This window comes from Nanorana parkeri, unplaced genomic scaffold (genome assembly GCF_000935625.1).
Source record: "Nanorana parkeri isolate BGI_ZX_2015 unplaced genomic scaffold, ASM93562v1 scaffold1181, whole genome shotgun sequence".
NCBI lineage: Eukaryota > Metazoa > Chordata > Amphibia > Anura > Dicroglossidae > Nanorana > Nanorana parkeri.
In genome coordinates, this window is record NW_017307449.1 from 309,199 (window position 1) to 322,461 (window position 13,263).

The 13,263-nt window shown below is 39.4% G+C and overlaps 1 protein-coding gene across 1 annotated transcript in view; it reads right to left on the reverse strand.

Moving 5' to 3' along the window:
* The window catches only part of ARHGAP6 (Rho GTPase activating protein 6), a 220,499-nt gene that overhangs the window by 69,762 nt on the left and 137,474 nt on the right, over positions 1 to 13,263 (reverse strand). The window contains exon 2 of the mRNA XM_018568383.1: positions 4,131 to 4,290. Coding sequence (XP_018423885.1) covers positions 4,131 to 4,290 — 160 coding nt within the window. The remainder of the gene's footprint in view (positions 1 to 4,130; positions 4,291 to 13,263) is intronic.

Sequence of the window (13,263 nt, forward strand, 5' to 3'; positions counted from 1 at the left end):
GAGAAGACTAAAAAAACCTAGGATTGTAATTAACAAAGCAAAGTTTAGAAACCTTTAAAAATATTTAGCTGGGAAATGTTACAATAACGTTGGTTCATACACACTTTTAGTGTAGGCTGCCAAATAGCTTGTATATGATGAATACAGAGCACATAAAAATAACACAGAAAAACAGATTTTGTGGCCTATCAAGTGCAGGATTGTTTATGGAAACATAATGCGCACTTGTCCAAGAACAGCATGTCTATACCTTCTACCAGTACTAACCAGACTATCTAATCTCTTGTAAAATAACAAAGGTAATCTACTAAGCTTTTTGCTTACTGTACTAAAATTATTTTATGACTATTTTGCCAAAGGCCAAGGATACATTCTTCTTTTAAAAGATCTAGTTGTCTGTCAAGGTATAGCTAATTAATGGGTCATTCTAAATTGCATGGTATACTATAAATGCAAAGGCAGACATTAAAGGAGAACTATTGGGTTAAGGCTTTTCCCCATAGTTCTCCTCAGGGTAACGTAAGGACACAAACTAGCGTCCTCCCGTCACCCTAGGCTCAGTATACCGCGAGCTGTAGCTCGCGGTATACTGAGACACCGCAGTATACCGCTAGCTGCTGCTCACGGTATACTGAGACGCCGCTGCTGAAGCGGATCCCGACAATTATGCCGGGATCCGTCCAGCTGCATGACTGACAGCTGGCTCTGCCTATCTAGAGGCAGAGCAAGGTGAGCGAACGCCGGTATGTGTTCGCTCACCTCCCGATCTACTGAGCCGATATGTGACAGTCTCATTGTCACAGGTCAGCTAGAACTATGAGGTGAGTGAAAAGCACTCACCTCATAGTTCTCCTTTAAGGGTTAACCCTCACGGGGGTTGTCCGATTTCACAATCTGCAGTATAGACTTATAGATATATAATTCCCATACCCAAGCATTTTTAGGATTCAAACGCTGATCACAAAGTGCAAGTACAGATTGCTAACATGAAAGAAATGCACAAATAGGCCACTCTGAGTATATTTAATCTCCAGGACAAGAAACTGACTGCAGTCCATAGGAATCTAACAATAAATAACAAACTAAAGACAAAAGTAAAGATAAACGTGCAGCCGCCTGTGAATTGCTATTATTTTTTGTTACATTAGGTGTTAAATGCTGTCGTCAATGTATTTGAACAACGTATTCTTTGGTCAAAACGTATACGTATTCTCAATACATATAACAATCATGAGAACACCTACAGGTAATCTCTGTGCTGCTGACCTCTTTCAGTTCCCAAAGTACTTCACCATCTGGTGGTACCATGACAAGAAGTTGTTATGTACTCAATGAAAGCTTTCTGCCTCAAAGTGTTGTGTAATAAACACTCACAATCTCTGGTCACCTGATCGGCAGAATACGGGCCATTCTATCTACTTGATCGGCAGAATACGGGCCAGCTATCTGTTGATTTTGGGTCACAGGTATACATTAGTAAATGTACTCCTTTGACACAAAAGAAAAGTAAAGACACTTGGCAGCTTAACGTAAATCTAAAGCCAAAACCAGGGATGTCCCTATCATTTTCACCACCTGAAACCGGGAGGTGGTAGCAATGGAGGTAGGGTGCTCGTGGTGCATCTTGCCCAGCTCACTGATGTCACTGGTTGCCAGGATCTGAGTGGGAAGCTCTGGCCATGCCCCGCTCAGATCCTGGCAGATAGTGATGTTACTGGTTGCCAGGAGCTGGGCAGTATGTCAGCCAGCGCCTCCCACATTGCTAAGAGCTGGGCAGGGAGATATGCATGGCTCCACCTGGCTCTTAGCAACCTGGGACGCTCTGGCTGGAAAGGGGGTGGCAAACTCGCTGCACATTTGCAGTGGGCCTGCCGCTGTACCTGCCTCCCCCCAAGTGACTTAAAGAAATGCTGCCCGAGGAAAACAGCCTCAGGCTGCCTCATTATAGGAATGATCCTGCCCACAACTTTTCATTTTGGAGAAAATACAGAATGGTAACAAGCCCCTGTTATTTATTTTGTTATTTTTTCAATTGGAGAGATTTTCCTTCACTTCCTGTCCTGCAAAACACAACAGGAAGTAAGTAGAAAAGTTAGTTAAAGTTAGGTAAGTACCCTCCTAGACAGCTGTCACAGGAACCAATATCCCTTTTTGGAAGATTTTCCCTCTATTCCTGTTCTGGGGGCAACTCATAATGATAGTTTTCCCTTATTTTATAACCTGGGGACAGTAGTCAACAGGACAAAGACAGAATCTGAATCTCCCTAACCGGGGCATAGCATAAAAAATGTGACAGGGGTTCTAAGCCTTCCCTACTCTATCCAAAACAAAAAAAGTGTTGCCTGTAGATATATTTTTAAAAAATGATATATTTGGTTTAATGCACTAGCTCACTATGGAATTGACATATGTAAATATCTTTGGTGCAGCTAATATGGGAAAACAAATATATTAGGATATGCATAATGTATATGAACAACAATATACTATTTACTATTCACTTGCCTACATTCCACACAATAAAGCATGGAAGCGTGAAATATTTCCTACACAACAATTTCAAACAGCTTAAGGAACAATCAAAATCAACTTGATGTAATTATGTAATTGTTTCTCTTAATTGCTAAATGTCTATTAAATGTCTGCTCATGGCGTTATTTAATAAAAGGAGGGAGAAGAGAAAGGTCTGACACAGCATCTATTAAAACAAATTACGAATAAAGGGTTATCATTAAAGTCAGTTCAACCCACATAATATTTATCTGCCTTACTCACAAGGCTCAGTGTTTTTCTTCAAAGCCTTAGGGATATCAGCATATTTTGGGACACTAAGGAGCACTTCATTTGACCCCATGTCTGTTACTTTAGGACTTTAATTTTCTTTTATTTCAGGACATATAAACAGCTCCAATTTCATGTTCAATGTCTTTCTGAAGTCATGTTATTGGACACACCATTTTTTTAAACATAGCAATGCTAAAATGATTTTTTTAGGATGTACAAGAAATCGCTTAGGGCATATTCATACTAGGAGAATTTGTAGGCATTTTACTTCATATGCCTGGGCAGGCACAATGTATAAATGTAAAAAAACCTACTGTACTCAGTAGGGCCTTTGCATATCAATTCTTTGTGTTGAGGACTATTGGGGGGAAAGTAATGTATGCAGTATTGTTTTTTATGTAGACTTGCATTTTCCCATTCATGTTAACCAAATGGAGTTCAACGCATCTAAAACATTCATGTGACTGGTGTGCCCAAACACATAGCATGATTTTTTTGTTAATCATCAGTGGTGACTTACTATACATAGAGAAAGAGGCAAACGCTTTATCTATGATATGGTGAAGTGCCAGCTACAGATGTAGATACATACGTTAAAGCCAACCTTTTACTTTTGTGTACTATCTATATGTGCGCCTAGGAGGGCTGCATCCAGAAAGTTCAAGATTTTATAATGTAGGAGTAGGACTAAATATCATGCAGCTCACATCATTGCCAAATGTCCATAAGTTCAAACTCAGTAGTGCAAAATCCAAGTTGGTTCTGGACCAATGCAGACTACACAGCAGTTACGCTGACTGTAGACTGGTCCAGGACTCAGCACAGCCTAAAGACAGAGCAGCAGCCTACTGACTAGGTCATTCCTGTGCTCTACCCTCCTGTAAGCATGTTAACTGTGTGAATAACAACACTGCACAAAACAGTAGAACTCTGACTGCCCCTGAGAGCTTCCCTTCCCTCTCCTTGTATAACGTTTTTTTGCAGGGGATTGCAAGAGGCTGATTAAATTACAGATTCAGGTGCTTACTCCAGATCTATGAAGAGTACAGTTAATAATAATTTTTTTAGGCATAACTAGATTAATTTGTGTTTTAAGTCTGGAGTTGAGCTTTAATATAATATATAAAAGTAAAGTATAGAATATTAGTAAAAAAAATACACACATTTTATAAACTTGGCCAGTACTTTAGATTTAGTTGTTCTTTAAACATTTAACCTTAAGGTTTGGAGAACAACCAAACCACTGCAATTCTGAAGTAATAAAGATTCTCATGATAACAAAACACAAATAGCCTGTAAGAAAAAGCACTCGGCTACCATGAAAAATCATCAAAGCACGCCCTTACCTTTGGGAATAGTGATCTGACAGCTTAAGTCGAAATCTTGCTGCAGACGGTAAAATGCAACTTCCTGCAGCCGTGCACGCTCCAGTTCAGAAAGACTCTGTATGGGAACTGATTTCAGACGGACAGTGCGCCCAGACATGCTGTTCCATGTAAAATCACCCTAACAAAAAAGAAATAAAATAGTCAGCTGAGATACTGTACTGATGTACAGTACATTAAATTAGCAAACAAATTGTTTCACGAATCATGTATCACTTTCTGCCATTGTTCTAACAAACTTCTAATGAGGTCACAGCACTAAGACATATTGTCAAGAGATCCAGTTAGTTCTAAACAATTGTGACCCTATAATCTCATCTCAAGATTTAAATAACAAAAAATAGACCAAAGTACACTGTAAGAATGCCAATCTGTCTTCATTATTTACCTCTACTACTACTCCTACTTCTACAGTAGTGGGTATTAGGAAAGTACTCTAACGAGCCTCATCACCACTGCAAAACTAGGATTACTCTTAACATTTTAATCAAAACATACTAACTAAGGTAATCTAACTTTCTAGATTTACCAGAAATAAATATCTTAGGGCTCCTAAAAATGCTAAATTGGTGTTCTACTTTTGTAGAGTACCAGAGGGTTGCGATATTTTACAAACCCCTAGTCGAATCTTCATTTTTAAAAAATCTCTTGGAAGGCCATCTGTTTTGCTGTCCGTGGGACAAATGGCCATGCTTTATTACTACATTATTACTACAACTAAAGTTACCAGTACTACTTTTACAATTTTGAAGAAGAAAGACTACTCTTTAATATGAGATTGCCTTTTTTTAAGGCTACAAGCTGACACATTTTAATTTTCCTTACAGCATAACCTTATTAACATCCTAATGTATATTTATAGTGTTCTTAAAGTCTTACATTGTGTCAGGCTCAGCCTGTCTGTCTAGTAACTATGGGGCTGAAAGTCTCCACAACTGACCACCATCTGCAGGTGAAACCTGGTATCATGGCTCCTCCCAACAGATATCATGATATGCTATATACAAATTACATTAGAAGGGATAACCCTTTAGTTCAAATCAATATAAACCCTATTGGGACAAAAGAATAGTAGAGAGCAAATATCAGCCACTTGATGTATAACTACTAATCTTAACAAAGCCTGCTTGACAGGGCAGATTTAAAGTTCCACAACTATCTAATAAAAAGTGTCAAGAAAAGCAAAATGAAAACTTTATACGATAAGCTAAAATTCTAGATATATTTGTAGAAAAAATACAAAAGTTGTGTTTTTTAGATAGTTATTTCAATTAGCATTGCAAATCTGTGTCAAGCTAAACTGAATTATAAGGTATCTGATAAAAGAAAGTTTGGCTGACATTCAAGCTGTGGCTGTAGCATATTACTAGGATTCTTCAATATTCCATGTATTTGAACTAAAAATGCATTTATTTTTCTTAACATCATACGCATAGACAAAGTTTGTTTTAAAAATACATATGAAATGTTAATGTAAGCCGTCAAACAAGACATTTGTTTAAGTGTTTAGACAAAGTATGATGCCTTGCCAGAAATAGTACAGAGCGCAGAGCCACAATACATGAAAAATGATTACACAGCAGCGTAAGAGATCCAGCAATACAGAGGCCCCTATGCACATACAATGATTTGTGAAGAGACTTGATCAGGCTCTATATAATACCGAACAGTAAGTATCCTGCCTGACTTTACTTTGTTTTTTGGGCATACTCAGCACCAGCAGATTATAAATCACACCAAGGATGGACAAATCCCAGAAGCCATGTAGCCAATTCTCCATAAAGTAGTACTAAACAATCCACTTCTTTAAAATATATGTAATTATAAAATAATAATAAATATTCCTCAGTACTTTTTAAGTCTGCAGAAACACTTACATTCCATTTACTGTTTTACAATACTTTCTGTTCACCGTCGCGGCACATCACTGATTTCCCCGACTTCCGGGTAGGGAAAATTAAGACCCTATCCTTTACATGCACAGTGCACTACTCACAGACGCAAGCTACTGTGAGTCACTTACTTGGAGGAGGGAGAAAAGAGGAGAGGCTTGAGGTGTGGACTATATGTTTAAATATATGCTAGAGAATCTGTGACGGGAGCTCACATGCAAAAGTGGCTCCATGGCACCCTATAAGGGGACGGAGCCACAAAATAAAGGGACCCAGGAAAGGGGGCATTTGAAGAGGAGGAACTGAAAGCAAACTAACGCTTAGAAAGGACAACTGACATGCAAAAATAGTAAGTGCTGTTGCTGCAGGACTATGGGGTCTATTCAAAAAGCTGCCGAAGGCAGCCGTGTGAATAACCGACCCGAAGTGAAGTGAGCCGAACACTGTTTGGCTATTCACTTCAGGCTTGTATGGCTGATTTCAGACGTACACCGACTGAAATCAGCCATACATCGGTTTGCTGCGGCTGGCTTCGGGTCGGCCGAACATGCTTAGCATGTTCGGCCGACCCGAAGTGTAGAAGGAGTTCCACTCAGCCGATCCAACATTTGGATCGGCTGAGCCGAACCTCCAGCTGGCTACTCGCTGCTGTTTGGACTATTCTCATAGATGCCGAACAGCAGTGAGTGAATAGCCGAATGTGGCTCGGCACCTCTATGGTAACGCGCAGAATAGAAAAATAGTTTAAAAAGTAGGAAAAAAATTGAAAACGATTGGGCGGAGCTAGCAGTGACAGCTAGCTCCACCCAACTGTTTTCTATTGGCTGGGACCAGCTGTCATTACAATGAGAGCTTGTCGGGGGCTGTAATATGAAAGCTGGCTCTGCTAAGCTCTCATCCTAATGACCTAATTATCTAGTAACCAGTGGACGACGCTCTGTCATTAGGATGAGAGCTCAGCAGAGTCGGCTTTCATATCACCGCCAGCTCTGCTAAGCTCTCATCGTAATGACAGATCAGCATCCCTGTTTACCTGGTAACCAGGGATGCTGATCTGTCATTACACTGAGAACCCAGCGGAGGGAACATAATTAATGGACATCAACCAAGCATTTAGAATCCAGCAAATAAATCCCAGAAACTAGGGTTCAGATGGGCAGACTAGAGGGTACCTGGCATTGTAGAAGTCGGTTTACATCACACTAAGATAAAACCACAGCATTGACTATGCAGTGATCAAAGTGATGTGTATGTAATATTAATGGCATGGTCCAGCCATGGGAATAAAAGGATGTGTATATGAATGTCTATGGGAGGATGTTTCCCCATTTCCAGTGAGTGGCCATCTGAGGATTCAGCAGCTACAAGTCTGCCCTCTGCACCGCACCGTGCAGTTTCGGTTAACACTTGACTTTCTCTGTCGCTCCATGTCAACTCTGCAGTGTTCTCAGTGTAATGACAGATCAGCGTCCCTGGTTACCTGGTAACCAGGGGATGCTGATCTGTCTCTGCAAGTGGCCAGTAGTTCAGCCAGCTTCGGCTTTCACCTCGGCTCAGTCGAGCCGAAGCATATGCCTTCGGCTCGACTGAGCCGCTCGGCCAACTTCGAGAGCTGTACTGGCTATATTGAATAGCCCGTACAGCAGCCCTTCAGTTCTACGGAACCGAAGGGGTCCTGGGGCCGAAGCTAGCCGAAGGATCAGCAGTAGCTACGGCTAGATCCTTCGGCAGCTTTGTGAATAGGCTCCTATCTGATTTTTTTTTTAAACAGGGCTTTAATAATACTTTAAAATTTACAGCTGGTGTCTAACGTTTTAGGTTTTCTCTTGCTGTTGTCAATGGAGCTTGCTCCTATAAAAAATGTTTCTGGTACTGGAGAGTCTTGCTCTCCATAAAAATTTGTTCACCCCTGAGTTACACAGACAGAAATATAACATAACTCCAACCAATAGCCCTTCTTATTTCCTTTTACCATTATGTTCAATCAATATTCTGTTTCCATAATGACTACACAGCTAATACAAATTTATAGCTATGTATCTGAAATAACACACTGAAAGCTCACTTCACTGGTTTATTTGTCACAAATGAACATTAAGCTCTCCATGGCAATACAAAATATGTAATATATCAAACTAACGAAACAAAAACAACTAAAGAAAATATAATGTAAATTGTGCAGCTAACTGTAGAGATGCTGACCACAGTTCAGCCAAACTGCATATTTGAACATGTATAATATATAAACTGTGCTGAGTTCCCATCACCAGGCTGATTTAGCTAGTATTCCCATACTTGCTTCTTCTTTGGAGGGTGACTACTTTTGTTTCCCCTGGTCCCTGAACAAGTCCAAGCTTGCTCCTGCGGTGAACTACAATCTCACATTTAGTTTACTAAATTGTATTGAAATTATAGGCTATCATGGTGGCAAGCTTGGAGTGGTAGTTACTTTACAACACATATTCACAGCCTTAGAAGTTCCTCAACAATCCCACCATTATCAAAGAAGTGGAAATCAGTAGCACATGCTGGATCTGGCTAGGGCTAGGGCTCTGATGAAAGGTAGTGTGGCCTAGAATTAGCCAGTCCCAGCACTTGCCTTATTGCCCTTAAGACTTTACCCTAAAGAATATCTAAACCCAAAAACAAAAATGTAATATATTGTAGTTTACCCTCCATAGATACAATAGAGTGAGCATATCAAATAAAAATATTCCTAAGTCCTTTATTAAACACCTGTTAATGCATACTTTAATATACCTGTGTCTATTTTCAGCAAACTATGCTGTGTATTATTTCCTAAAAAGTGCAATGCCCAGTGCAATCTGATCTAAAATGTTAGGTTTTCTGCAGAAGACCATAGCAATACATACAACACATTTTAAAGCTGAACAAAAACGTTCATTTTTAAATATTTCTCTATAGCCACAAACGATATAAATCCATTTTGTGTTAACTAAATGACAATGCAAACCAGATATTACCTAAAAAGCATCACTACTGTGCTGCACATAGTCAGAGAGCAGAGCTGTTGGAGAGACCCAGCAGGCACCACCAACTACAGGCTGCCTGAAGAAATCTACAGGAGTGGGGCAGCTACAAGACCAGTCACCCTGCACATGGAGAGCGAGAGCAGCACTGACTGGTCTTTACCACAGGGCGCTCCTGCACAGAGCTAAAGATTCACAATGGATTACTGCACAAATCTGGAAGAAATACACAAAGAACCACAAGATTTGAGAAGAATACACATGACTCTTGCATTTAGACAATATGTACTTTTCCCAGAGTTCAGCTTTAAAAACATGTGGTATACAATCTAACAGCAAAAGTTAAAAAAAAAGGTGTATTCAAATTATAAAACATAAATTATTTTTACATTTAATTTTAAACACTTCAAAGCAACATAATTATACATGCATTTTTGTATGACAACTATATTTCTTCAGATTGTATTGGTTTCTTTCCTGTTAACAATTGACATTTTTATTTTAAATGTTTGATTGCTACAGTAACTACTTAGCAGCAGTAGTCATAGTCAAATCATCCCTATCCATTATTTAAATTACTCTCCCCTAACTGAACAACACAACCTCCCATCAAAGCCTATTAACGTTGGCTAATAATCGTATTTTCCTAATTATCTGTGAAATGGCCACAGTTATCACAATGTAACTTCTTTGTATGGAGCAGTCTGTGAAGACAAACAATATTCCAAATCTTATCTCTCCTTTTTTATTACTAATAGTCTTGTTTGCCAATTGGAAGCAGATGAAAACGGGATCCACGTTACTGGATTTGTTCTAACATTGCAATTCGGGTAACATACCATAACAATGACATCACAAACAAGCAAGATTAAAAGCAGACCCACATTTCTATTTCCAACACTTAGCACAAGGTAAAGATATTTTAATGGTTTGTGTAAACTGCGTATTTCAGGTGTAATATACATTATGTATTTTATGCATTGCCACTGAGTAATGTTAAATCTAAACATTATCATAAATAGTAAATGTATTAAAATAAATTACATTCATGGATCAAAGGTACAGTGGTAGAAGAGTGATATAAAAGGTTTCAGTCTTTGCTCTTTTACACTTAAAGAGACATTAATTCATGAGGTAAATCTTAAAAATTAATTAACTACCTTAACCATTAACAAAAATGTATCCTATTTGTGTATCACTCAGCTGTAGATCCTAAAATCAGCTCTGAATTGGTGCTGATACTGTCCTTCCTTCTGGAGGGTGGCTACTTTTCTTCCCCATGGTCCCTATGTGTGTTGTAAAGTAGCCACCACTCCAAGCTTGCTCTCATGATAGACTATAGTTTCAATACAATTTAGTAAACCAAATGTGAGATTGTAGTTCATCACAGGAGCAAGCTTGGACTTGTTCAGGTACCCGGGGAAATAAAAGTAGCCACCCTCCAGAAGGAAGGACTGTGTCAGCACCAATTCAGGGATGATTTGAGGATCTACAGCTGAGTGATACACACATAAGATACATTGTTGTTATTAGTGAAGGTACTTGTATGCAATTTTAAGGTTTAACTCTTGAGTTTAGTGTCACTTTAAAGTGACATTAAACCCTCAGATTTTTTAACATAAACCAATACTGTAATGTGTGCCTTACTGTAATCCATGGTAGTTTCCCTTCTCTTTGCTGCTCTTCCTTTTAAATCCTTATTTCTTCTCATGCTGGGGGAGAGCTGAGTGCCTCTTCCTGTAGTGATGGCTCAGGTTGTGAACCTGCACACAGATGCCATGTATCCATTCCAGAGACAAGGCAGTCTGTTGCAAAGGGAAGTTCTCCCCCAGCATGAGAAGAAATAAGGATTTAAAAGGAAGAGCAGCAAAGAGAAGGGAAACAACCATGGATTACAGTAAGGCACACATTACAGTATTGGTTTATGTTAAAAAATCTGAGGGTTTAATGTCACTTTAACTTTTACAGACAGAAGAACACAAATTAAAAAAAAGCAATGAAGTAATGCGTATGCGGTACCTTTAGCGTTTAGAATTAGAAAATAATACAAGTTATTAAAAATACTGCAAACATTATGAGGATGATTCACAAAGCTGCCAAAGGATCTAGCTGTAGCTACGGCTGATCCTTTGGGTAGCTTCGGCCGCCTGAGCCCTTCGGTTCTACTGAAAGCCGAAGCGGGCCGAACGGCCGGCCATTAGCTGGCCGAAAGCCTGCTACCGACAGGCTGGCTCTGGCTGTTGGAGACCTCCAAGATGACTTGGGGAAATGTGGAGACAATGAGAGCCTGATAACTGGCAATGCCGGGAGTTGACTGGCCTGCGGAGTCATTGCATTTGCCAGTGAAATGGAATTGTATGTGTGACATTGTTCATTCAGTTTAATCCCAGCATATTAGAGTTGCTTGTTCTGTTGTGTCTGCACTATGGCTCTGTCGTTCAGTTCCAGGAAATCAATCTCAAGTGCTGTTAGTAACTGTTGCATTTCCGAGGTCTCCAACACCGGCCACTTAAAATGAGAGATCAGCGTCCCCTGGTTACCAGGTAACTGTCATTACAATGAGAGTTTAGCGGAGGCGGCTTTGATATCACCGTCGGCTCCACTAAGCTCTCATTGTAATGACAGCTGGTCCTGGCCAATAGAAAACAGTTGGGTGGAGCTAGCTGTCACTGCTAGCTCCGCCCAATTGTTTCTATGTTTTTTTCTACTTTTTAAAACTGTTTTTCTGTTCTGCTCAGTACCACAGAGGTACTGAGCAAAATAGCAGAGCCGAATTCGGCTATTCACTCACTGCTGTTCGGCATCTATGAGAATAGACCAAACAGCAGTGAGTAGCCTGCAGGACGTTCGGCTCAGCCGATCCAGATGTTGGATCGGCTGAGTGGAACTCCTTCTGCACTTCAGGTCGGCCGAACATGCTGAACATGTTCGGCCCACCCAAACCCAGTCGAAGCAAGCAGATGTACGGCTCACTTCACTTCGGGTCGGTTATTCACATGGCTGCCTACGGCAGCTTTGTGAATAACCCTTGATGTGTTTGTGAAATATTTTGCTTTGTGTGCACTATATACTGTACTGCAGAGTTGTAGTGGCGGTTCATACCCAAAGCAGTTACAACCATAGCTGTCTAATACAGCTGCTGCTGTCTACCAAGGGTTTCATCCTCCCAGTAAACAATAACTGATTTTTTTTTACTATCATAGAATTAGGTATAACCGGGCAGAACATTATTATATCTTTATTGCTGTGCTTCAATTTGCATGTGATTTATATATTTTTATTTTATTTATGGAAACTTTGTCAAACATAGAAAAAAAGAAAATTAATTATGCACACAGATCCTTGTGGGAAATTGTGTTTATTACGTTTACTTTAACGCACCACATCTTGTGAAGATAAAAGAAATACATAACAATTTACGTTTACAGCTATCTATCTGTGGAAGTAAGTACAAGAGAAACCTATCCTAAAAATTTAGATTAATAGCTTTTAGGGTAGATTCTTACCAAAACTAAATGCAGGGGCATGCATTGACACAATTGGGGTGTATTGTCATTCATTTGATGTGCTGCAATATTCTGTTGTGCATTTTTGTAAAGCAGTGTGTTGTATATATTTCATTTTCTGCAGTGGAAAAAAATGCACTGCAATGATGTCACTCGGAATGAGCCCTAACAGCTAACTTGGCTTAGAGTATAGGGGCAATCGTTCTTGCAACCTATCAAACCGTGTTTGTTTTTGCAGTATAATCTGATTTAACATGCAGTATATGCATACAAATATAAATAAACAACCTAAAACTTCAAATGTATTTCATGGATTGAAGCAATACAAATCACAAATCTAGAGACCATTTTTGAGTTTAATACAGGGCAAAATGTTAGATGAATTGCCCCTTTTTTTGACTTCTTGCAGTCATTTAAGACTTAAAATTAAACTTTACACAGATTATGAATGCTGTTTATGAGGAGAGGAATAGGCTGACATTATTGGTAGTTATTGTTTAATGGGAAGGGATTGGCCAAAAGATCATTTGATCAAAAAGTCTTACCAATCTACTTTCTTGACTTGGGAAAATGTGCATTTGAACGGTGTGGTTCCAACCTCATCTACTACCAAAATTCACAATGACAAGGCCATGACCTTCTCTTAACACACACAGAGTAACTCCCATCTAGGTGTATTTGTTCACCATTAGCTGCTTACTTTACA